General features: G+C 34.3%; 1 protein-coding gene across 2 annotated transcripts; it reads right to left on the reverse strand.

Moving 5' to 3' along the window:
- Positions 1 to 25,074, reverse strand: LOC102401094 (calcium-activated chloride channel regulator 1). Of its 2 annotated transcripts, none has more exons than XM_025288346.2 (15): positions 24,943 to 25,074; positions 23,910 to 24,090; positions 22,745 to 22,885; positions 22,404 to 22,551; positions 21,529 to 21,637; positions 18,156 to 18,336; positions 15,906 to 16,133; positions 14,884 to 15,108; positions 10,497 to 10,674; positions 8,313 to 8,413; positions 7,732 to 7,956; positions 7,326 to 7,596; positions 6,559 to 6,729; positions 5,527 to 5,766; positions 1 to 540 (listed from the first exon to the last, which is right to left on the reverse strand). In XM_025288346.2, coding segments are annotated over exons 1-15 (2,742 nt in total). In that variant the 5' UTR covers positions 24,945 to 25,074; the 3' UTR covers positions 1 to 199. The 2 variants fall into 2 exon arrangements, with proteins under 2 accessions (XP_025144131.1, XP_006080546.1); XM_006080484.3 differs by having other exon boundaries at positions 24,939 to 25,072.
- Positions 25,075 to 25,744: the final 670 nt, after the last annotated feature.

A 25,744-nucleotide genomic window follows, 5' to 3' on the forward strand; every position in this document is an offset into this window, starting at 1 on the left:
TGACTCAAATGAACATGAATTTGAGCAAGCTCTGGGAGTTGGTGATGTACAGGGAAACCTAGCATGCTGCAGTCCTGGGGTCGCAAAGAGCTGGACACAATTTAGCAACTGAACAACAAGAAAACAGCAAATTAAATCCTAAATAAATGTGTACCAACTATGTATAACATTGGTTATCAGTGCTGACACACTTCCTAGTTTAAAATATAGAGAAAATCATTGGTAATCCCAAAATTGCCAGAGTGATTTCAGAAATCTTGGTACCCAGATCATGGACACTGTCTTCTGGTAGAGGAATAAATTTGATTGCTTGTACAATGTGAGAAACCTCTGAGATGAGATTGGCTTCATTAATGGCTTGGACTGAAATATAGAATTTGGTGCCATTTTCTACTCTAAAATGTTCTGGCTTAAATTCAAAATTTTCTTTTGAGCCGGCCTCCTTAGGTATTAGATTAGAAGTATTCACTAAAGTCGCATTGTCAAAATCTTCTTGGCGATCCATGAAACTCTTACTTATTCTTATAACGTAGCTGTTGGCTGGAAAATAAATAGATATTTCATGTATGTTAGGATCACTAGGATGCCTTATTGCTATCACATCAGTTTATATTTAGGGGTCCATCAGGAATGCACACTGGTTTTTTTGTTTGGTTATTCCATCTTCTTTAAGAACACATATATGAACAGTTTTTTTTTTATCTAGTTATCTAATCACAAAGAATTTAATTCAGAATTGTATATTACTAAAAATGGAATATAGATTTAAAAATAGAAATATGAAGAACTGAGTCTACTTTTGATTTAGAGCAAGGAACACAGTAATGTTTGAGTATAGTAATGACATTCAGTAACATTCAATACCCTTTGTCTATATTATTTTTCAATAAGCTGAGAAAGGGAGTACTAGGACGTATGAGTAGGAAAGCAGATAAATAGAGTGGGAGCCAGGGATAAAGACAAAGAGCAAAGGAAGGCAGAGAATTTAGAATGTGTACTAAAAATTAAACATGTTTAGGAGCTAGGCAGACTTAAATTTGTACCTTAGTTCTACTTTCTAGCTGTAACAAAGAAAAATTTAATTAATCTTTCTTACCTTAGTTTTCTTATCTGTAAAAAAGAGAATCAGTCATTCAATTCAACAAATATTTATGGAATTTTATATATGAACATTATATAATATAATGTATAATAATACATGAAAAGTGTTTAGCACAATGTCTGGAACTTAATAAATGTTTGAAATATTAGCTATTATTATTGTTATTGTATCAAGAAAGGAAAGAAAGATGCTGACAAATGTTTCATTCAAAATGCTTTAGAAATCTACAAGAGCCATAGATAAAGAAATATATTTTAACATGAAATGCGATGAACAATAAGACATAAGATATCTTTTTTTGCAGTGACTTTATTTTTTCATGAAATATTGAATATTTTCTAAGTATGTGGTGAGTAGCTTAAATTTATTGTTTTCTTTTAAATTCAGGCCCTATGCCTCACATTTGGGTCTTCTAATAAATAGTCCTATCAATCTGATCTAGTCCACTACTCTTCATACCCTCTCTGCATTTAATTTCTGTGGATCTATCCATCTAACTATCCATCCATCCATTCATAAGATGAATACCATATGATTTCACTTATATGTGGCATCTAAAAAACAAAACAAATGAACAAATATAACAAACTAGAAATAGACTCATAGATACAGAGAAGAAACAAGCCTTGGCTAAATGGGAGGTGAGTAGGGGGAATGAGTGAAATAGGTGAGGGAGATTAAAAGGTACAAACTTCCAGTTACAAAATAAATGAATCATGGGGATGAAATGTATGAATTAAATGTGAATTAATGTGAATTAAGTGAATTAAGTAATATTTAAATATTTAATTTAAATATTTCATTGTGATATTTTGCTTTCTTGACTTTGATCATATTATTTGATTCCTTTTCTCCTTGACATGAATCCCTGGAATGTGCCTCCCTCTCCCTATCTATGCAAATTGTACTTATTCTTCAAGGCCCACCCAATAGGAGGTCCAGTTTCTTAATGAAGTCTTGGTCATGTATTTCATCCCTTGGTAACTCTCTTCCCTGAACTCTATTGCATGAAATTTAGTTTTCCAGTTTTATAGAGGTTCAGTTTATCTTTCCAGTTTGAATGTACTATTCTTTAGGACAAAAATATGTTTTATACTCCTTTTGTATGAACTAGAGTACCTGGTACTGTGTTTGGCATGTATTTGACCTCCTTAATTACTTCTAGGCCCCAACGGACATGAAAAGGTGCCCAGTCTTAGCAATCATCAGGGAAATGCAGATTAAAACTACCTCACACCTGTCAGAACATACATTATCAAAAAGACAACAAATAACAAGTGTGGTGAGAAGGTGGAGAAAAAGGGAACCTTCTCATCCTGTTGGTGGGAATGTAAATTGGTGCAGCCACTATGGAAAACAGTATGGATGTTATTAAAATCAAGAATAGAGCAACCATACAATTCAGCAATTCTGCTTCTGAATGTTTTTCTGAAGAAAACAAAAACACTAATTCAGAAAGATATATGCACTTCTATGTTCATTGCAGCATTATTCACAGTAGCCAAGATATAGAACAACCTAAGTATCCACTGATAGGTGAATGGATAAAGAAGATGTGGTGTGTGTACAAACAAACCTGTAATGGAATATTACTCACTCATAAAAAGAATGAAATCTTGTGTTTTGTGACGTGAATGGACCTAGAGGGTATTATGCTAAGTGAATTAAGTCAGACAGCTAAGATGAATACCATATGATTTCACTTATATGTAGCATCTAAAAAACAAAACAAATGAACAAATATAACAAACTAGAAATAGACTCATAGATACAGAGAACAAACAAGCATTGGCTAAATGGGAGGTGAGTAGGGGGAATGAGTGAAATAGGTGAGGGAGATTAAAAGGTACAAACTTCCAGTTACAAAATAAATGAATCATGAGGATGAAATGTATGGAATGGAGAGTATAGTCAATAATACTATAGTAACTTTGTATGGTAACAGATGGTAACTAGACTTAAAGTGGTGATCATTTTGTATTGTATAGATATATCAAATCACTATATTATATACCACGAACTAACTTAGTGTCATAGGTCAATTATACTTTAATAAAAATACTACTTTTTGGCCAAAAATAGTTATTCAGTTGATGCCCAAAATGACAAAATTAGTGGATCATAAAATATTAAAATTATATCTACATGTTTTAGTATTTCCAAGTCATCTAGTCTGATTTGCATATATGACTGGTATGGAAATTGGGTCCCAGTAAACTTAAGTTTATCACAGATCCCTGGTGGCTCAGATGGTAAAGCATCTACCTACAGTGTGGGAGACCCAGGTTCGATCCCTGGTCAGGAAGATCCTCTGGAGAAGGAAATGGAAACCCACTCCAATACTCTTGCCTGGAAAATCCCATGGATGGAGGAGCCTGGTAGGCTACAGTCCATGGGGTCACAAAGAGTCGGACACAACTGAGAGACTTCACTTTCACTTTCAAGCTTAAGTTTTTCTTTTAAAATTATATAGATAATTATTTATTTTTTGGTACTGCTAATACTTCCTTTTGTAATGACTAGGGGTAAAATCTGGTAGAACTACATCTTCCTATTTGTTACCAGGAGAGAGGGAGATCAGATCCCACCTGTTTTAGGTATTTGAGTTTAAACACAGTGAAGTTCTTTCTTTCCCAATGTATGTATGAAATATTTTATTCCATCTTTTAGTTTCTATAATCAGTATAAGGAACATTTATTGTGAATCCAGTCTTGATCTAAAGACTTGGTCTTAACTGAATTCAATTTTAGAATTAAACATTTAGTCAGATAATTTCATTTATGGATTTCTAAGTGGCAGTATTTTTTCTTTTCACCATATTTTTAATGGTCAAGTGTATTTCAGAAGCTGTCATGATAAGAGTCTCAGTATTGAAGTACAAGAGCTCTTCATAGGTATTTTATGTTTCCTTTGACTTTAGAATGATTTTTTTCATTGTATAATAATGACAAAGAGAAATATAGCTACATAGGAAATGAAAGATTAAGAAGCATTGTTTCTTTTGAGAGGGCCTATAGTAAGGGATGTATTATAACACAAGGGAAAGAGCATTTAAAGTGGCTTTTCAGCACTAACAACCTCTGAGATATTGTCTGTTGATATGCATATTGCTTTCATTTTACCACCTTAAAGGGAAAATAACAAGATTGGCTTTATCCTATGAGAATCTGCTAGTCTAGCACAACATTGGAATATGGTAGACATTCAATAAACACTAATTTAATTCGGTTAAATTTAAAGCAAAGCTAAAAGTGATTTAAACTTTTAAGAATGTGGGCAATTTATTATGAGGAAGTTACAGTAGTTATGTATGGATGTGAGAGCTGGATTATAAAGAAAGCTGAGCACCGAAAAATTGATGCTTTTGAACTGTGGTGTTGAAGAAGACTCTTGAGAGTCCCTTGGACTGTAAGGAGATCAAACCAGTCAATCCTAAAGGAAATCAGTCCTGAATATTCATTGGAAGGACTGATGCTGAAGTTGAAACTCCAATATTTTGGCCACCTTATGTGAAGAACTGACTCATTGGAAAAGATCCTGATGCTGGGAAAGATTGAAGGTGGGAGGAGAAGGGGACGACAGAGGATGAGATGGTTGGATGGCATCACCGACTCGATGGACATGAATAAGCTTTGAATAAGCTCCGGGAGTTGGTGATGGACAGGGAGGCCTGGTGTGCTGCAGTCCATGGGGGTCACAAAGAGTCAGACATGACTGAGTGATCGAACTGAACTTGAATGAATAAGATAATTTGGCATTGAACTTTAATTCAAACTTCATAGCTAAATCTCTGCATATTATCCTCTCTCTGGGACGTCTTCACTCAACTTTCCTAACTTCTCTCATTCTTTAAGACCTAGGTCAGTAATAGTCTTCCCTGAAAAGCCCTTTAAGATATACCTTTTGATCTTAACTCTCAACTAGAACTGGCTATCCAATGGCGTATCTTATCATATTCTGTAAAATTATCTGTTTATTTGCAGAAAGTGTCTTTTCCACCTAACTGTTGACAATAGGGATTATTTCTTACGAACCTAACAACATTTGAAAATTTAAAAAAAGGTCAATGAATGAATGAAATTGTTCAAGTACAGATATACTTAGAAAAAATTTTACCTGTTAGGGAGAAAGGAATGCAACAGAAAGCTGTTAAGTCAGTCTTCTTAAAGTAATTTCTAAGATGGTTCATATTTTGACAGGCAGTTTGGCACACCATGATCTGATGAGAGTGAGTTTAACTACTAATTTATTAAAATAGAAGTAATTTGGGGCAGTTCATTATCTCTTCAGGCTTATGTTTTCACATACATAAATAGGTGACCCATAGTAGACCATCTATGCATGTTATTTATAAATAGGACATTAGAAAATAGCAAATGAAAGCCAATGTATGTAATATTTTAAAATGTAACATCAAACTTACCTTTTCCTTTATCTAGGACATTGCCAGGGGCTGTCCATGAAAGTTGAATGTAATCTTCTTTGAACTTAGCCTCAAGATCTGTAATTTTACTGGGTGGGAGCACAAAAGAGTGATTACCGGGAGGAGGAGCTCCTGATACAATAAATGACCCTCCAGAGGTTAGTCTGCTAAAATCTTCTATTTTAGCTTTTGCCAGGTCATCTTTGACTTCAGGTCTGGGTGGGTTCAGTATAATTTTACCTACCAAAAAAAGCAATTTTGTAACTTTTCGTATTGTGATGTCTTTTCTGATAATCTCATTTGCAGCTGTAGATAGTTAATGTTGATTGATAGCAGCCATTGAAAAAGTAACAGCTTTTAGTGAAAAAAAGAGCTTGTTCTATTGGTGTCATTTTAAAATTGATGAGGAGACAGTTGCCAGTCCAGGTTCAATGCACGATACTGGATGCTTGGGGCTGGTGCACTGGGACGACCCAGAGGGATGGAATGGGGAGGGAGGAGGGAGGGGGGTTCGGGATGGGGAACACATGTATACCTGTGGCGGATTCATTTTGATATTTGGCAAAACTAATACAGTTATGTAAAGTCTAAAAATAAAATAAAATTAAAAAAAAAAAAAGAAAAAGTAACAGCTTTTAGTGAAAAAAAGAGCTTGTTCTATTGGTGTCATTTTAAAATTGATGAGGAGACATTATGAAGTGTTAGTCCTATCATTTAACTTATCTGTCTTCTTGATTCTAAATTCTCCAAGGACAATGATGGTGCCTTATTTATTTTTGTAGCTCAAACATCTAGCAAAGTGCTTGCCACAGTAAATTTTTTTCAATATAAATGAAGTGAACTCAGGGAGATGTAAAGAAAGCATATTGTAAAGTATAGTCCTATGCTAGTTCCCTTATCATAAATATGATTTTGAAACAGAGAGGTGATTATATAACTATATAGTTAGGTTTTCCACAGTACCTTTTATTTTGAATGCTTGCCACATTAATTTACCTAAATAAATGACACATTTGTTTTAATGCCACTTACCGTTTTCAACGTAGCCTGGAACATACGGAACTTTGTTCTGTGGTTGTCTTAAATTTAGCCTGGCCGTATTGTTTCTTGCCTGTGCATGTACTTTTAAACTGTATCTACCATTTCCATAGTAATCTGTAAAGTATCTTGAGTAGATGCCATCATTCTTGACAGTATCAGCACCTTGATATTGAAATGTTATATTAGACATACAACAAAGTAAAATATGACAATATCAGCTGTGCATGAGCACTAGTGATGGAAGCTCTTTTGTGAGATAGTATAGCACAATTTTCTAAAATATATGAACCCTAGAATCAGACTACTTGAATTTGAAGCTTGGGTTGACAAATTGCCACATCTTGACTTTGAAAAGGTCTAATTCATAGTAAGCATTCAGTTAATATTAGATATTATTATTTCATAAGATAATCTTAACAAAAAAGGAAAATATAACTAAACTGGAAAAAGATATGCAAAACACTGACACTAACGAAAATAAAAAATTATTGTGCTCTTGGAAAAAATAAAAATCTTTTTTTTCATTTTACATGGAAAAAATAAAATTACTTATAAAATTCAAAGAAGATAAATGTACTCATGTCTATACCTAGACAAGATAACTAAGTAAAAAGTTAGAAAGCTTTAAAAACATTAAAATTAAATTTAATTCACCTAAAATATGTGTCATTAGCATATATAGGAAATAAATGACTTCTGAGGCATGTGACTATAGTAGGATTTTAAGTTCAGTGGAAGTAGATGCAGATTGTTATTACCTGCACCATTGTCCCAGAGCTCCAATGTTACTTGACGTCCATCTTCGGTTTCTATAATGGCTATTACACTGATTCCCAGTACAGGCAAAAACCCTTGACTGACTTGTGCATAAACAATCATTGGGCTAGGGTAATGTGCTGTATGTTGACTCATGTGAGCTGTTGCAGTTACTGGGGGTGTAGTAGGACTTCTTGCCCGAGTGGTCACTGTCACTGTTAGCATTTGAGGACCGGCATGATTATTTAGAAGGCTGTAAGTCCAAGTACCTGTCTAAAAATTAAAAAAAAAAAAAAAAACTATTTGAGAGCTTTTGTAATATTTTCCTACTCCCATATAAGATGTTATTTTCATTTTTTTCCTTAAAATTGGTTGATAAAACATGGAGAAAATAAAAAATATTCTTACCTCTGCAATACCAGGTATTTGCAGACGAGCAGACCGAATATTTAACTTATCTTCTTTGAAATCCGAGGTTTTATATTTCTTTCCTTTTGGATCTTGGAGAACAATTTCTGGTTTTTGTATTGTCCATGTGACAACAAAGAAAGTGTCATTTCCAATTGTACTGTCTATAGGCACTGTGCCATTTACTCTTTTCCTTCCTGTAATTTTTAAGGCTTTGCTTTCCAACTGTTACGTAAATATAAACAAATCACATGAAACTGATTTGTTATTCCAGTTATAACATTTCAAAGTTTAGTCAGTTCAGAGTAATTCTAAATATACTTTTAAGATTTTAATTAAAATAACTAAGAATTATTTTGAAGAATTTTGCAAATAAAATGCATTTATATTGATAAAAATAGAAGAATCAAAGAAAAAGTGTCTGTAAATATTACATAAAGCAAATTCAATAAGGATGTTTTCTGGACACCCAAAATGTTTTCAGGCAGATAAGTTATTTATTAGAGAAAGAAATTACTATTTAGGATAATAAATATTTGTTACAAGTGTGAAAAGGCAAAGAATTTTTTAAAGATACCAACCTGAATAGCCTGCTGAGTGATGCTTCCACTTCTAGATGAAATTCTACTGAAAGCATTAGTAAGGCCAGTTATGTCTTTATTGGCATAAAAACGATATCCTCCTAAAATGGAATTTTGTTTACTTTTATAATCTAATTTTATTTAAAAAAAATTTATTGGAGTATAGTTAATTCACAATGTGTTAGTTCAGGTATACAGCAAAATAAATCAGTTATACAAATGCATATATCCATTCTTTTTTAGATTCTTTTTCCATATAGATCATTACAGAATATTGAGAAGATTTGGGAGAATGGCATTGAAATATGTAAAATATCATGTATGAAACGAGTTGCCAGTCCAGGTTCGATGCACGATACTGGATGCTTGGGGCTAGTGCACTGGGATGACCCAGAGGGATGGTATGGGGAGGGAGGAGGGAGGAGGGCTCAGGATGGGGAACACATGTATACTTGTGGTGGATTCATTTTGATATTTGGCCAAACTAATACAATTTTGTAAAGTTTAAAAATAAAATTAAATTAAAAAAAAAGAACTTACTGAACACAAGAAATTGATTAAGTAATAAGTGAAATTTTAAAAAACTCAATGAGTGAAATAAGTGAATAGGTGGAATTAAAACAGGTGTCTCTGACTCAAAAGCTGCACTAATAAAGGAATTCTGAATCATTAAAAAAAAAAAAAGAATATTGAGTAGAGAGTTCCCTGTGCTATACAGTAGGTACATACACAGACACACAAACACACACACACACACATATAGTAGTGTTCATATATCAATCCCGATCTCCCAGTTTATCCCTCCCCTACTCCTTTTGCCCCTGGTAACCATAACCATGTTTGTTTTCTACATATGGTACTCTATTTTCATTTTGTAAATAAGTTCATTTGTACTAGTTTTTTAGATTCCACATATAAATGATATCATATGATATTTGTCTTTCTCTAATTTACTTCACTCAGTTTGACAATCTCTGGGTCCATCCATGTTGCTGCAAATGACAATATGTTGTTCTTTTGTATGACTGCATAATATTCCATATTGAAGGCAGGAGGAGAAGGGGATGACAGAGGATGAGATGGTTGGATGGCATCACTAACTCAATGGACATGAGTTTGAGTAAGCTCTGGGAGTTGGTGATGGACAGAGAAGCCTGGTGTGCTGCAGTCCATGGGGTCGCAAAGAGTCAGACATGACTGAGTGACTGAACTGACTGAATGTTCCATATGATACTAATTTTAAGTGGGAAAATCGTTTGCTATTATGCTCTTATCAATAAAATACTATAATACTTATCAATAAATGTCCTATAAAATACATTTTAAAATTTCTTTTTAAACTTACAAAAGATGAATTTCCCAGACCTTAGGAACTTTTATTATATCAGTATCCTAGATGTAATGCTACAATAAGTAAACCTTGCTGAAAATATATTAGAAAAAAATAAAAACTGGCCAAAAAAATGTTTTTAATCATTAGATTTAAGTGCTTGCCACATTAGTAAAGCTGATGTAATCTCTAAATAATTTTATGAAAATTAAAGATTTTTTTTAAACCAGCTGCTTATTCTCTGGTTATATCTAAGATACACCAAAACAATTAGAGAATGACAGTTTAGAATAAAGTAAAATTGATTAAAAGCAGATAATAAATGATACAGGAGTTAATGAAAAAGGAGATAATTTAGCTCTCAGAAGCTGGAAAAGAATGGATTACAGAGAGCAAGATTTGGTATTCAGGTCTCTGACTATATCCTTGGGCAAATAATTTGTGTTCTCTAGGTCTTACATTTCTTCCTCAATGAAATAGTGCTATCTGAATCTCTACTATAAGATTAAGCAGGTAAGATACTGAATATTCCAAGAATTTTGGAACTGCACTTGAGTAAGTCCTTAGTGACCATGGAGAAAGAAGGTTCATCTTGATGGTACTGGTAAAAGTTATGAGAAATGAATGAAGACAGAAAATGTTGACTAATGTTAAAAGAAGCTAGTATAGGTAGAAATAGAAAATGGGAGTGGGGAGAAGAAAGACATTAATTTGAAGGATGAGGACAAGGAAAGGACAAATATTGATTTTTTAGGACAGGAAAATTTTGAGCAGTTTGTAGTTTAAGGGGAAAGAGCCCCTGGAATGAGAGAAACTGAAAATGTATGTATTCAAATTCTATTTCAAAGGTTTACCTGTCATATTTGACAATGTCTCCAGTTCTTTGGCAGCAGAAGGTCCCAGAGCAATGGTGTGGATGATTGCACCACTTCGTTTTACATCCTCAAAGCATAAATTTATTTCATTATCTTCCCCATCAGTTAATAGTATGATTTCAGAACCAGAAGTCCTCTGGTCACTGTGAATAATTGCCTGATAGTGAAAACCCAGATTATTAATTAGATTATATCTAAATAAACTAAGAATAAACTTGTTCTTTGGTCTTGGAGAAGTCATTATGCATCCGAGTAGGCAAAAGGAAACTTTGTTTGTATTGTCATTCCAGGTTGAGTTGGTTTGAAAATGAGTGTAATGTACAATGGTCATGTAGGTTTCCAAAGGCAGAATGTTAACAGTACTTTCACATATATGCAAACTACCCAAGAAAGAAAGAATAAAACACTTAGAACGCTATCTAACTCACAGCAAATACTCAGTGAATGTTAGCTATTATTATTATCTCAGGAGGTACTTGGGACAGAGGCGGATGACCCAGACAGTTTTGAAAGTTTGCAGACTAGACGTTTGTAAAGCTGTGACTGAAGGCCAGTGTGCAAAGTTAAATGATGTGACTTGTGCTTTTTAGTGCATAAAAGCGAGTTGATAATTGAAGAATCTCAGGGTTTCCTGGAAGAAAAATTGATGTGTCATGAAGGGTTCATGAATTTATCAAGTATTATAATTTGGAGGAGTATTTTCCCGATTTTTTTACTAAGAGTAGTGACTAAGACAATTTACTCAGACAAATTGAGAATAAATTCTAGCTCTGCCATTTGCCAAGTAGAATAGCTAGTGTTTAGTCTTTTGGAGAAGGCGATGGCACCCCACTCCAGTACTCTTGCCTGGAAAATCCCATGGACGGAGGAGCCTGGTGGGCTGCAGTCCATGGGGTCACTAGGAGTCAGACACGACTGAGCGACTTCACTTTCACTTTTCACTTTCATGCATTGGAGAAGGAAATGGCAACCCACTCCAGTGTTCTTGCCTGGAGAATCCCAGGGACGGCGGAGCCTGGTGGGCTGCCGTCTCTGGAGTCGCACAGAGTCGGACACGACTGAAGCGACTTAGCAGCAGCAGCAGCAGTCTTTCATTTATGTATATAAATATAATTTATATTTATAGTAGGGTTCTATAAATAGCTTGGATTCTTTACCAACTGAACTATCAGGGAAGCCCAATAAATAGCTCAGTGTAATGATTACTTTTTTGAACTTCAGAGTAAGAAAGATCAGGTTTTGAACCATGGATTTGCCAATTACTGACTATATGATCTTGAGAAAGATATTTAATTACTCTGAAAATCAGTTTTTGTGTGCAAAATGGGCATGGTAATAGTGCCTGACTAAATAGTAATGATAACAATAAAGTAAAATTATGAATGTAAAGCATTTAACATAGGCACTAATGTAATATGTACTTAATAAATTTCAGACATTTTATTATGATTCTGTAAGTAAAAACATGATTTCATTATATAAATAATTAAGAGGTTTTTACTTGTTTGAATGTATTGATGATATGATATAATCTCTTCAGCTATAGAGTCTGGTCAAAATGTTGTAAGAAATATATCAAAGCATATTAATAAAAACATATATGAATCAATGTGTGCAAACAGTATAACACATTCCCAAAATATAGCACTCTCATATTTTAGAATTGAATAAACATATATAAGAATTATGATTTTTAATAGCAATCCTTTCTTGAGTACTTGTTTAATATTTTTATTGAATTATAGTTGATTTACAATGTTATATTAGTTTCAGGTGTACAACATACAAATTTTCTATTTTGTGAATTATATTCTAAAGTCATTACAAAATAATGACTATGTTTCCCTGTGCTGTACAATGTATCCTTGTTGCTTATTTATTTTATACGTAGTAGTTTATATTTCTTAATACAATATCCTTATATTGCAGCCTCCTCTCTCTTCTCCCCACTGATCACTAGATTCTTCTCTATATCTGTGAGTCTGTTTTGTTATATACAGTTGTTTGTGTTATTTTTTAGATTCAGCATATAATTTATAACACAGTTTTTGTCTTTTTCTGTCTGACTTATTTACTAAGTGTAATACCCTGTAGGTCCATCCACATTGTTGAAAATGACAGAATCTCCTTTTTTTGCTGAGTAATATTCCATAGTATATATGTATATATACATACCTACACACTGTGCTGTGCTGTGGTTAGTCACACAGTCGTATCCAACTCTTTGCAACCCCATGGATGTAGCCCGCCAGGCTCCTCTGTCCATGGGGATTCTCCAGGCAAGAATATTGGAGTGGGTTGCAATGCCCTTCTCCAGGGGATCTTCCCAACCCAAGGATTGAACCCAGGTCTCCTGCATTGCAGGTGGATTCTTTACTGTCTGAGCCACCAGGGAAGCCCTACGTGCATTACATCTTCTTTATTCATTCATCTCTTGATGAACACTTGATTTGCTTCTATATCTTGGCTGTTTTAAATGATGCCGCTATGAACATTAGGGGAGCGATTATAGTCTGACATAGTTCTCATAATTAAATGAAATAAGTACTATTATTTCTTTTTCCCCCAAAGAAAAAGAAATGCAGGAAGGCAGAGTGGTTGTCTGAGGATCATGACCTCAGGTGTCATCACTTCATGAAAAATAGAAGGGGAAAAAGTGGAAACAGTGACAGATTTTCTTTCTTGGGCTCCAAAATCACTGCAGACATTGACTGCAGTCATGAAATTAAAAGATGGTTGCTCCTTGGAAGGAAAGCTATGACAAGCCTAGACAATGTGTTGAAAAGCATAAACATCACTTTGCTGACAAAGCTATGGTTTTTCCAGTAGTCATGTACGAATGTGAGAGTTAAACCATAAAGAAGGTTGAATGCCAAAGAATTGATACTTTCGAGTGGTGCAGGAGAAGACTCTTGAGAGTCTCTTGCACAGCAAGGAGATCAAACCAGTCAATCCTAAAGGAAATCAACCCTGGATATTCTTTGGAAGGACTGATGCAGAAGCTGAAACTCCAATACCTTAGCCACCTGATGCCAAGAGCTGATTCATTGGAAAAGACCCTGATGCTAGGGAAAATTGAGGGCAGGAGGAGAAAAGGGTGGTAGAGGATGAAATGGTTAGATAACATCACTGACTCAATGGATATGAGTTTGAGCAAACTCCGGGAGATAGTGAGGACAGAGGAGCCTGGCGTTCTGTAGTCCATGGGATTGCAAAGAGTTGGACACGACTTAGCAACTGAACAACAACAACTATTACTTTCCATATTTCATTAATTGAAGAAACAGATTTTCTGAGTTGAATAACTCATCCAAGGTCCTTTTACTAGTGAATAACAGAACCACAATCTCAGGTTTGTCTGGGTCTGAAAGTTATGTGTTTTCTAAAACTGATATGCTTTACAGCAACTATACATCACAAGGAAAGCCAGGAGATGACATTAACTAGTGGCCCAGATACGAGTAACAATCTCCACTTTTTAGTGGAGGCAATGAGAGAATCAATGAAGGGAAGGAAATAGTTTTCGTTTTTGTGACTGAAAGAATACAAATAAGCTAAAACAGGGCTGTCTTATGTTGGAAGAAATTCAGATGAGTACTGGATGCCGTTGAATATAGTGCTCAAAAGTTGCTTGCAACTTTTGATTTCACAATTTTTATTTCAATAAACTTCTACCCACATATCTTGAGTTTGGTACTATGCTTGAGGAACTACCTCTTTTTTTGTGATTTTTAAATGTCAATTTAATTTGATGAACTGAGGTTTTCTTTATCCATAATATAAAAATATTACTAATCTCCCTCTTCTACAATCTCCTTAACAGCATTATTTTTTTCCTCATAGTGATTCAGGCTATGTAATGCTAAAGAAAAGAGGAGTTTCTCAGTAAAATCATGATGATTATGTGCTCACAGAATTTTTCTTCCCTTTAATCACTTCTCAGTGGAACTCAGTTTTTCAGGAGTACGGACAATAGAAATTCTTCTAAAATTATTTAAATAAGAGACCTCTAAGCTCATCAGAGAAGGCAATGGCACCCTACTCCAGTACTCTTGCCTGGAAAATCCCGTAGACGGAGGAGCCTGGAAGGCTGCAGTCCATGGGGTCGCTGAGGGTCGGACACGACTGAACGACTTCACTTTCACGCATTGGAGAAGGAAAGGGCAACCCACCCCAGTGTTCTTGCCTGGAGAATCCCAGGGATGGGGGAGCCTGGTGAGCTGCCGTCTATAGGGTCGCACAGAGTCGGACATGACTGAAGTGACTTAGTAGCAGCTAAGCTCATGACACTTGTTCCAAGAAAGCTGGACAAAATTAAAAGGAACAATAAATGTGAATGATATTTAGAAAAGCATTTTTATTTTACCTGGAATCCTGCTTTGAGCCCTCTACAAATTGAAGTTCCACCATAAGCTTTTTGAGGCAGATTTGCAGTGATCTTTTGGTAAACATTATCATCAGTTATTCTTGTTAGATGATTTTGGATTTCAGCAACACTGTCAAATGTAACCATCCCAACTAAAGATCCCTTTTCAATAACTTGAATCAAGTATAGTTCTGCTGCTTGATTCATTCGAAAGAGACGGTCTTCCTGTAAGAAAAAAGATGTCTGAACAATTCCTGAGTTTCCTCCAATCCTAACAGATTGGTGAAAGACAAAGTTTATGGGTCAGAGATCATGATAATAATTGATTACTCTATTTTAGAGTTTAGCTTCATTATATTAAAAAGAATATTAATGAAAAATTAAAAATTAGTCATGCCTTACTTGGGAAAGTCTTTAAAAATTTATACCTTCTTTTTTAACAATAAGGAAATCATTTTAAGATGCACACAAAAATGTTTTTTGCAATATAATTTTTGATAAGAAGTTTAAAATCACAAAAATATCCAGTAATGGGGAGTTGACTAAATTATATTATGTGCATATGATACAGTCATTAAAAATTGTGTCATGTAATCATTTTTTTCCTTGGGGAGTATTTAAGATATAGTAAGTAAAAAAATCATATTATAAAAATTATGTAAGATATCACATTTTTGAGGAGGAAAGACAAATACATGAACAGAAAAAAAATAGGAATGACATGCTCAGTGGTGGAATTATGGGTGATTTTTGTCTTTTCTCTTTGTTCAGTTGTGTTACTTCCTGTTTGTTAGAACTAAAAGTTAAAGAATAGACATCATCCATGATACAATAACTTTAACATTTATTTTATTTTAGTATATTATCCTCTAGTGCTTGTCCACATAAAATCATCGTACTAAAATTTGTTAGAATAATAAAAATATTTTTTACTTAGCTTAGTAGAGCTGAACCTAAGATTAAATTGTATTTGTATTAGCTTAAATATCTTAATTAGGAGAGCTAACAAATAAACGTCTTACTGCAGACATGCTTCCAGATTTATCAAGTACCAAACAGACTACCCGCTGTTTGGACTTGAGCAATGAAAATGTAGGATGAGTCGGTGGATTCATTTCTGTCATAGGAGATGTATTCTGAAAGTCAACAGAGTTCATGATTACATCCCATGTACTTTTGCCATTGCACATTTTGTTTTGTAGGTTTGGAGCTTCTGTATTGTGTGTTTTTTCTGTACAAAATTCGGTCACCTGGAAAAAATCAATTGAAAGGCAATAATAGGTGACTGATGAAGCATTACCTTCCTTTCCAAACATATACTTGGCTGTCTTATATGTCCTCCACAGATTTTATCTCTTGACAAGTAAAAATTATTTCATAATCTAACATTCTCACATCCATTTTGTATATTGAGTGGAAAGAAAGCAAAGTGAAATTGTCAGTATGCACTGGAAAGTCATTTGGTGATTCTTTTAGGTATAGGTTGATCATAACACTGGGGGACGATGATGGCTGACACAACTGCCTAAGTTGTGGGAGTAATGAAATTTCAAGGAAGAATATAATGGACTTGAATATTCATTATTTCAGAGCATATTTCTCCTGGGTCTGAGCTTATGCCCTGGGTATAGATGCTACGCAGTATATTTAGTTTATGTTACAATAATTAGAAGGGAATATTATTACATACAAGATATATAGTTAAGGTACAGTATTTATCTCTGAGCCGTATCTTATATAGTTAGTTGTGCTACATATTTCAATTACATCGTTTTCTTTCTTCATTGTTATTTATTTTCCAGGTAGGCAGCATGAGTTATCTCCTCATAGGCAAATGCTTTGGAATTTATAGTTTGGTGCAGACAGTACATTTTCCAATTATCCCCTTGTGTTATGTGATCTGATATCTATTTGGATGCTCAATTCTTTGGCTACCTTTGTGGATCCAGATGCACAGATTACAATGAAAGATCTAGAATCACACTTCAAATACTCCCAGAAGGGAACTTTATTAGGCTGGAAAACAATTTATACTTAAATATCTCATTGGATTTCTTTAGGAGTTTTAGAAGAAAATATAAAGTCTACATTTTTACTCAAGTCTTTCATTATTAATGCCCTAGATTTCCCAATTTTAAATCTTATTGGAAATAATAGGCCTTTACAAACCTCTACCCTTAGAAGTCTATGTTATTAGTAATTTTATTTATGAAAACTTGCACCTTTTAAACCTAGAGGTAGTATGCTTTATTTTGATTAGTTTTTTTTAACTTCATAGGTTTTGTATTTAAAAGTCTTTTTTATGTGTTTGGAAACTTTCATTAGGTAACTATAATATGCTTACATTAATTAAGTTGAATTTACCCAGAGAAAGAGACAATTCCCTATTATCCAAATATTTTATACATTTAAAAAATGAAAAATTTTAAGTTTATTTTGTACTCACCTTATGCTAAGTACTGTGATCATACTTTATTTATATTAATTCTTATAAAACTAACCACAGTAACACTGAAAAGTGAGTATTATAATTTCTGTTTAAAAAGCTAGAGAATTAAAATCTTAGATTTAGCAATTTGCTCTTAGTGATACAGCTTTAAAATGACAGACTGGAGTTTTATATCGGCTCTGTCTAACTCAAAGGCACTTGTTCTTCTCTTCTGAGCTTCATACATTTAACCAGATATTTCAAGTCAAACATTAGCTTTAGAACTTGAATTATTGTGTTGTTATTTTTTAATTGGTCAGATTTGTGATTGTGAACCATTCCGCTTTTATTGTTCTGTAGAGACAGAGCCATTTATGTTTTCAGAATATCACTTTGCAAAACTTAGTGTACTTTAGCGTGGAGGTAATGGAAAACAGAGACTGTCAGTACTTTCCAAAGGTACAGAATGAATTACTTTGGAAAAGTAGTATGAATTGAATAACACTTAGAAGAAAAAATTAAAAGTAAAGTTGCAGTTCTAGACATAAATCCACAGAAGTCAATTGAGGAAAGCAATGTTATATGAAATTCTGTGATGCTAATAAGAAGGATACAGTTCTACCTCTGAAGGAAAAATAAAACAAAAGAAAACAGAATAGTGAGAAAGGGTGGAATAATTTCCAGATACACACTGACAGGGCTGGATACACAGGACTGAATAAAATAGCTGTTAATTAACTGTCTTAGTAACTTTCCTTATTTCTATTGGTATGGAAAATTCAGCTTCCCTAATTAATTTTCCCCAAAGGCTTCCTTTGTGAGACTAGAAAAAGAAGGTACTTACAGAATGGAGACTTGGCATAAACATAATGGATTCCTTTGCAGTCTGGGATTTTTCTGGAAGGAATGTACATTTTGCTTCATACAGCCCTGTCTGTGGGTCACGTCTGCATAGCCTTGTTATACAGCTGCCTCCCGGGCATTTCTTGAAAACCACATTAATACCAGTAATATGAGTTGAACATCTATGGTGAAAGTATTAGATTACATTTATCCATGAAGGCCAGAGAAATTATGAATAAATATTAATATCCTAAAATCATTCCCTCAGTGATATTTTGCTATAGACCATGTACCAGCATTCCATTTTAACAAAAGTAGGCACAGCGTCCTACCCATTTACTATCAGTTTCAACAAGAACAATGATGTTAGTTTGTATTTATTAATAGTTGTTGCTTGTGACCTTGAGCTAAAAATGATAATTCCTTACAGGCACGTGGAAGTTGAATTAAGAGACACAGAGGAGTTGCTCCCTAATGGGTAGGGAAGATTCAGCATTATTCTTAACACTCTCTTAAATTTCTTATGTATGCTACATATATACTTTTATAGATACACATGTATATTGCTATATAAGTGTTTACATATACACATATATAAATACAAGTATTATGTATATTTGTATATGAGAGAAGCCCATGCACATTGCTTTGGGAACAGTCTCAAGGATATATAACCCCAAGTGGATGGAAAGGAAAGACACTTATGGAAGAAGCATTTAAACTGAGCCTTAAAGGATGAGCAAGCGTTGTCTGAATAAGGGTGGTGGTGCTGGGAGGAGTTGCATGGGAAGAGGTGAGATTAATTAGTGTCCTGGGTTGAAAGCCTAGGCTGTTGAAAGATTCTAGGTGGCTTAGTACACATAAAGCAAACAACACAAAGGCATTTTTCTACCACACCTCTTTTTTCTAATTTTTATCCTAAAGACTTATTTCCTATTACACTGATTTCAGTTGTTCTTTCGTACGCATTAACTACTCCATGTGCCTGATAGTTTTAATTTAAATATCTTGTCTATTCATAAATAGGACCTATCTAAATCTGCCCAGTTTTTTCCTTATAAAATCAGTTTTCTTACTTATGAAAAGTACTTCTTTTCTTTAAGCTCAAGATTAAATGAAAATGAAATATATTTAACAGGAGGTTGTAACAGTTTAGTTAATTTCAATGAAACAGATTCACATTGAAAAGCTATGAATCAAATGGAATGAAAGATTGGGTAGAAAGTTGAACTCTAATTCTCAGATTTTAAGGTTTAGGTTACAACTTTTTTCTTTCTTTTTCTTCTGATAATTTGTTGTTGTTTAGTTGCTAAGTCAGGTTCAACTCTTCGTGACCTCATGGACTGCAGCACACTAGACTTACCTGTCCTTCCCCATATCCCAGAGATTGCTCAAATTCATGTCCATTGAGTTGGTGATACCACCCAACTATCTCATCCTCTGTCACCCCCTTCTCCTCCTGCCCTCAATCTTCGCCAGTATCTGGGTCTTTTCCAGTGAATTGGCTCTTCACATTAGATGGCAGAAGTATTGGAGCTTCAGCTTCAGCATTAGTCCTTCAGGACTAATTTCCTTTAGGATTGACTGATTGGATCTTCTTGCTGTCCAAGGGATTCTTAAAAGTTTTCTCCAGCACCACAATTCGAAAGCATCAATTCTTCAGTGTCTTTTTTATGGTCCAACTTTCACATCCATTCATGACTATTGGAAAAATGATAGCTTAGACTATACAAACCTTTGTTGGCAAAGTGATGTCTCTGCTTTTTAATATGCTACCTAGGTTTGTCATAGCTTTTCTTCCAAGGAGCCAACATCTTTTAATTTCATGGCTGTAGTCACTGTCCACAAAGATTTTGGAGCCCAAGAAAGTAAAAATTGCCACTGTTTTCACTTTTTCCCCACCTATTTGCCATGAAGTGATGAAACCAGATACCATGATCTTATTTTTTTGAATGTTAAGTTTTAAGCCAGCTTTTTCACTTTCCTCTTTCACTCTTATCAAGAGATTCTTTAGTTCCTCTTTGTTTTCTGCCATTACAGTTGTATCATCTATGTATCTGAGGTTGCTGATACTTCTGAAAATCTTGATTTCAGCTTGTGATATATCCAGCCTGACATTTTGCATGATGTACTCTGCATAGAAGTTAAATAAGCAGGGTGACAATATTCAACCTTGACTTACTCCTTTCCCACCTTTGAACCAGTCAGTTGTTCCATGTCAGGTTCTAATTGTTGCTTCTTAATCAACATATAGGTTGCTCAGGAGCCAGGTAAGGTGCTCTGGTGTTCTCATCTCTTTAAGAATATGCCACAGTTTGTTGTGATCCACACAGTCAAAGCCTTTAGCATAGTCGATGAAACAGAAGGTGATGTTTTTTCTGGAATTCCCTTACTTTCTCTAGGATCTACCAAATGTTGGCAATTTGATCTCTGTTTGCTCTGCCTTTTCTAAATCCAGCTTGTACATCTGGAAGTTCTTGTTTCACATCCTGCTGAAGCCTAGCTTGAAGGATTTTGAACATAACCTTACTAGCATGCAAAATGAGTGCAATTGTACAGTAGTTTGAACATTCTTTGGCACTGCCCTTCTTTGGGAATGGAATGAAAACTGACCTTTCCCAGTCCTGTGGCCACTGCTGAGTTTTCCAAATTTGCTGGCATATTGAGTGTAGCGCTTTGACTGCATCATCCTTTAGGATTTGAAATAGCTCAGCTGGAATTCCATCACCTCCTCTGGCTTTGTTTGTAGTGATACTTTCTAAGGCCCACTTGACTTCACAATCCGGAATGTCTGTTTCATGGTGAGTGGCCACACCATTGTTGTTATCCCAATCATTAAGATTTTTTTTTTGTATAGTTGTTCTCTGTATTCTTGCCACTTCTTAATCTCGTCTGCCTCTGTTAGGTCAATTACCATTTCTGTTGTTTATCGTGCCCATCCTTGCATGAAATATTCCCTTGATATCTCCAGTTTTCTTGCAGAGATCTCTAGTCTTTCCCACTCTATTGTTTTCCTCTACTTCTTTGCATTGTTCATTGAAGAAGGCTTTCTTAGCTCTCCTTGCTATTTCCTGGAACTCTGCATTCAGTTGAGTATATCTTTCCCTTTCTCCCTTGATTTTCACTTCTCTTCTTTCCTCAGCTATTTAGTACAACCCCATGGATAATGAAATTATTCCCAAATTTTGGTTGATCTTTATTCCAAAGTGTAATACACAGAAGTTGTTCAACATATTTATAGTGCAACAGGTTGGATTTTGCCATTAATTGGGCAAGCACTCAGCCATTGAGATGACCTTTGTTGGCCTAGTATAGAAAATTAAAAAGTCATAAATGAAAAAATTTGAAAACAGATTTGTTCAGTAGGATGATACCTTGTTGCTTCAATAGTGTTCTTTCTGGAAATATAGAATGGCTGGTCCACATTATACTCATCAAATATTCCCCAGCGGAGATGGGCCCACTCATGGACAAATACTCTGCCTATGAGAGAATATTGCCACTTATAAATTTGCATTTACATTATAGATATCCCTGCTTTTTGAAAGTTCATTTAAACCACTACACTTTTATGAAGAATCCATCTTAGTACCTGTTTTCACTAATGGAAAGAAATTCAAAGAAGAATTTTGCTTTTATGAAAAAAAGGTCAAAAGCTGAAATAGTATTCAGCACTTGTTTTGCAGCCAGCAGTTTTACAACAGCACACAAACAGAGCAGGAAGAGCGGCATCATCAAGCTTCTCTGTGCTTAGCATCTCGGTATCAAACCCTATAGATCTGAACTCTGTCTGTGATCATCTGTGCTATATCTTGACATATTTTGTGCATCTGTTAGCAAGATGTGTCCTCAGGTAATTGCTTCTTGCTGTATACCATTTTGACTTATGAATGGTTGCGTAGGAACACTTCTTTGGGATAGTGGGGAATCCTGTATTTAAATCCAGTCTCCTTATATTTTAAGTCTCCCTTTCCCACATAATCAATCTAATTCAGTCAAGGAAATCTAGAAATTGACAACTTTCATTAGCCCAAAGAAGTTAAACTGGGTTGGTATCAATAAATGGCTTTTTAAAATTAATTTTATTATTAAACACACATAGAAAAAGAAATATAATTAGTTGAACATAACCAATAAATTTCCAAACAAAGGTATTTTTTCCTTTAAAAATTTTAAGAATACATTAATCACAATGTTACATTTGTTTCCAGTGGAAATAAAAATAGAAGTATAAAATAGACAACCCTACCTCGGGACCCATAGATGTGGAAATTATTAGTCAACAAGAAGTTTGGAGTAAAATGTATATATTTTCCTTTTTCTCCACACCTTCCATATTGAAGTGTATAGGGATCATCTCCATATTTTAGATAAGGATTAGCAACTATGACATCTGCCTAAAAAGCAGAACAAACAAACCAAAACAGACCCCAAGAACAATAGAAACAAGAAATTTTTCATCTAAAATAAGACCAGCAAAATTGCTAATTTAAATAGTAGTCATTAGTAATTACTAAAAAATTATGAGTATTAATTTTTAAAAATCACAGACAGAAAGAAATAGTTTAGGAGCTAAATAAAATTCCCTACCTGGTCGTATGATTCTTGTTTTGGTATGAAGTACTCAGATTTTGATTTCCAGGTTATTGGAATTAAAATGCTCACATTCCTGAAATAAACTCTTCGTTTGGTGGCATGAAACAGGTAAGTAGAAGCTTCAGTTACCATTTCCTGACAAAATTAAATTGTAGTAACAATTTAATTGTAATTACCTTGTAGTAACAATTTCACAATGAACTTGAGAGTATACATACAAACAATAAGCACCCTTCCCCAAATATTTTGTCAAAGACTAACTGAAAAATAGATTATTCTTTACTGTATCTCTGTAGTCTATAGACTCTCATTTTTGTATACTTAGAAATTAATTCTTTAGTTTTTATTTATCCATATCTGCATTCAGCATGATGGGTTGGAGCTGAGAGTGAGGGTGTTAGGTGAGATATAAAGGTGATTAAGACTCAGAGTCTGTTAGCAAGTTGCTTATTGAACTGAACAGAGATGCTTAAAATTGGGCTGGAAGTTTGAAGTTTGGTAGATTTTAGATTGCTGTTAATTGAAAAAACTATTTTGCTAGATTCATTTTGAGTTATCTTCTCATATGGAACGTGCTCATAAAATGCAAAGTTTTATCAAGCAGTAATTTTCTAAAAATATATAGGTTATTGGCTTCAAATTCTGTTTTTGCTACTTATTATATGACTATAAAAATCACTTAACTTCTCTCAGTTTATACAAGGGTAATTAGTAATCTAAGAATTTCAAAATTTTCAGAATTGAACAAATATAAAGAATGAAAAAAATTGAAAAAATGTATAAGATAATGAGCTCTAGAGAGGGTTTAAATGTAGGTTAGTTATTTAAACCTTATAAAAAGTAAACTTCATAAAGATAAAACTTGAAAATCATTCTCCAGTAGCTTGAAGGTCTTTATTTTAGCTTACTGTATTGAAAAAACATTAGTAGTTTGACTTTTATAATTCATTAGAGACTAACTAATGCTACTAATATATGATACATAATATTTACACTAAGCAGATATTAATCTTGACAGTTTAGATACATGCCATATAAATGATGAGTATTGTCAAAGCAGTTTTGGAAAGTTATAAATCTGTGTGAATGTTTATGATTAAGCAACATGAGTTGAAAATACTTAATGAAATAAAAATAAATGAATAAATTTTTATCTCACCTTTATGTTTTCAATGAGTTTTTCATCTTCTGGCACACTGGGGTTAATTGCAATGACAATGCCTTCATACCCATTGTTAATCAAATTTACCATTGAAGTTTTCATTCCAGGCAAGAGATGCAAAGTTAGGAACAGAATAACATTCAGACTGAGCACCATTTTTGTGCATGTTACAATAAACCTATTGGAAATGTAAGGAAAGTGTTTATGTATCTGTTAACTCAGAGATATGACTCTAGCAGCCCCAGCAGCAGTTTGTACTCTGTTTTGCCGAAAGATTTATGGTCTGCTGAAACACTCATTTTTAGGCCCAAAGGACTGACCAGTAAAATAACCACTCTACATTTTAAGCAAGAAATAAAGAAGGTTATTATGTTAGTAGTAAGTTACAGTATGAGGACAAGTAACATAGAGATATATATGTGTGTATATATACCCTTGTAGCTTATTTATTTTATACATAGTCATTTGTATCTCTGTTCTGCCAAAAGATTTATGATCTGCTGAAACACTTTCAGTTTCAGGTTCAGAGGATTGACCAGTAAAATAACCACTCTACTCTTAAATAAGCAGGAAATAAGGAAGGTTATTATGTTAGTAATGTTATAATATGAGGACAAGTAATATAGAGATAATTATATATACATATGTACATCGCCAGGGGGCTTCCCTGGTGGCTCAGATGGTAAAGAAAATGCCTGCAATGCAGGAGACCTGGGTTCGATCCCTGGGTTGGGTAGTTTCCTAGAGAAGGGAATGGCAACTCACTCCAGTATTCTTGCCTAGAGAATTTTATGGAACCTGGCAGGCTCCAGTCCATGGGATCGCAAAGACTCAGACATGAGCAAGCGACTAACACACACATATACATTGCCACAAGAAATAAATGTGTGTGTGTGTATATATATACACATATATCACCAAATTAGAAAAGCTTCTACATTTAGATCCAGTTTGGAGTGCCAGTTGGAAGATCCACAAGTAGTATAACAAGAAACAAATATATACATCACCAAACTGGGGACATACCTACATCCAGATTCAGGCAATGCTGGAAAACCCTGGAATAGCACTCTGGAGTCCTCAATTGAGAAGTCCCAGGCATGTGTCCACCCACACGTAAGACTTCAAGGTGCCGTCCAAAGGAGTCCTGCTTTTATTGCCAAACTGCAAGCTGATAATCATCATGTAAATATACAGTTCTGACTAATAAGCTAAATGCTGGTATCGCTAGTCATGTCTCAGAATGTTCACTGATCCCTGGGAGCTGGCCAGATTCTCAAGGCTCAGGAAACTTAGTAACTCATTCCATTCCTTGTGACTTATTCCCATCCTTATTTGTTAGTTCCCCAAAACTACTTTCACCATTTATGCTGATTAGCAGCTTGTTGTGTAACTCCTTTTGAGGTCTCGGTTCAGTCAAGGCCTATCATTTCCTCTGAAGTCTGAACAAGACTACTTCTATTACTTTCCCCAACATTCAGCCTCAGCATTGTTTAGACTGAAGAGCATAAGAATAAAGGAAGGTCTCTCTAGCAGTTTTTGTAATGCATTAAGATAAATAACATTTCCATATGGTTAATAAGAACAATACAATCAAGATTATCAACAGTGAGTTAAACAGTGCAGAAAACAATTTGGCTCAGTGGGAGACTGAGAAAAGAAAATGTCCCACTGAGAATGAGAAGTATGCTTTTGGACATTAATACCTACATCCATTAATTTGTTAGCTGCAGTAATAGTAACAATAAAATGTTCTAATAAAGTACAGTGATGCTTATTTATAAATTCTTTTCATAAATCTGTAATTCTTTTGCTTCTTCTAGGATTTTATG

This window comes from Bubalus bubalis, chromosome 6 (genome assembly GCF_019923935.1).
Source record: "Bubalus bubalis isolate 160015118507 breed Murrah chromosome 6, NDDB_SH_1, whole genome shotgun sequence".
Classification (NCBI taxonomy): Eukaryota; Metazoa; Chordata; class Mammalia; order Artiodactyla; family Bovidae; genus Bubalus; species Bubalus bubalis.

Excerpts from the sequence above, each read along its gene's own strand:
- LOC102401094 (XM_025288346.2), bottom strand. Across the intron at positions 16,134-18,155 it reads TTATGCCAAGTCTCCATTCT|GTGACCGAATTTTGTACAGA; the intron begins GTAAGTACCTTC and ends GATTTTTTCCAG. Across the intron at positions 5,767-6,558 it reads TCCAGGCTACGTTGAAAACG|GTAAAATTATACTGAACCCA; the intron begins GTAAGTGGCATT and ends TTTTTTTGGTAG.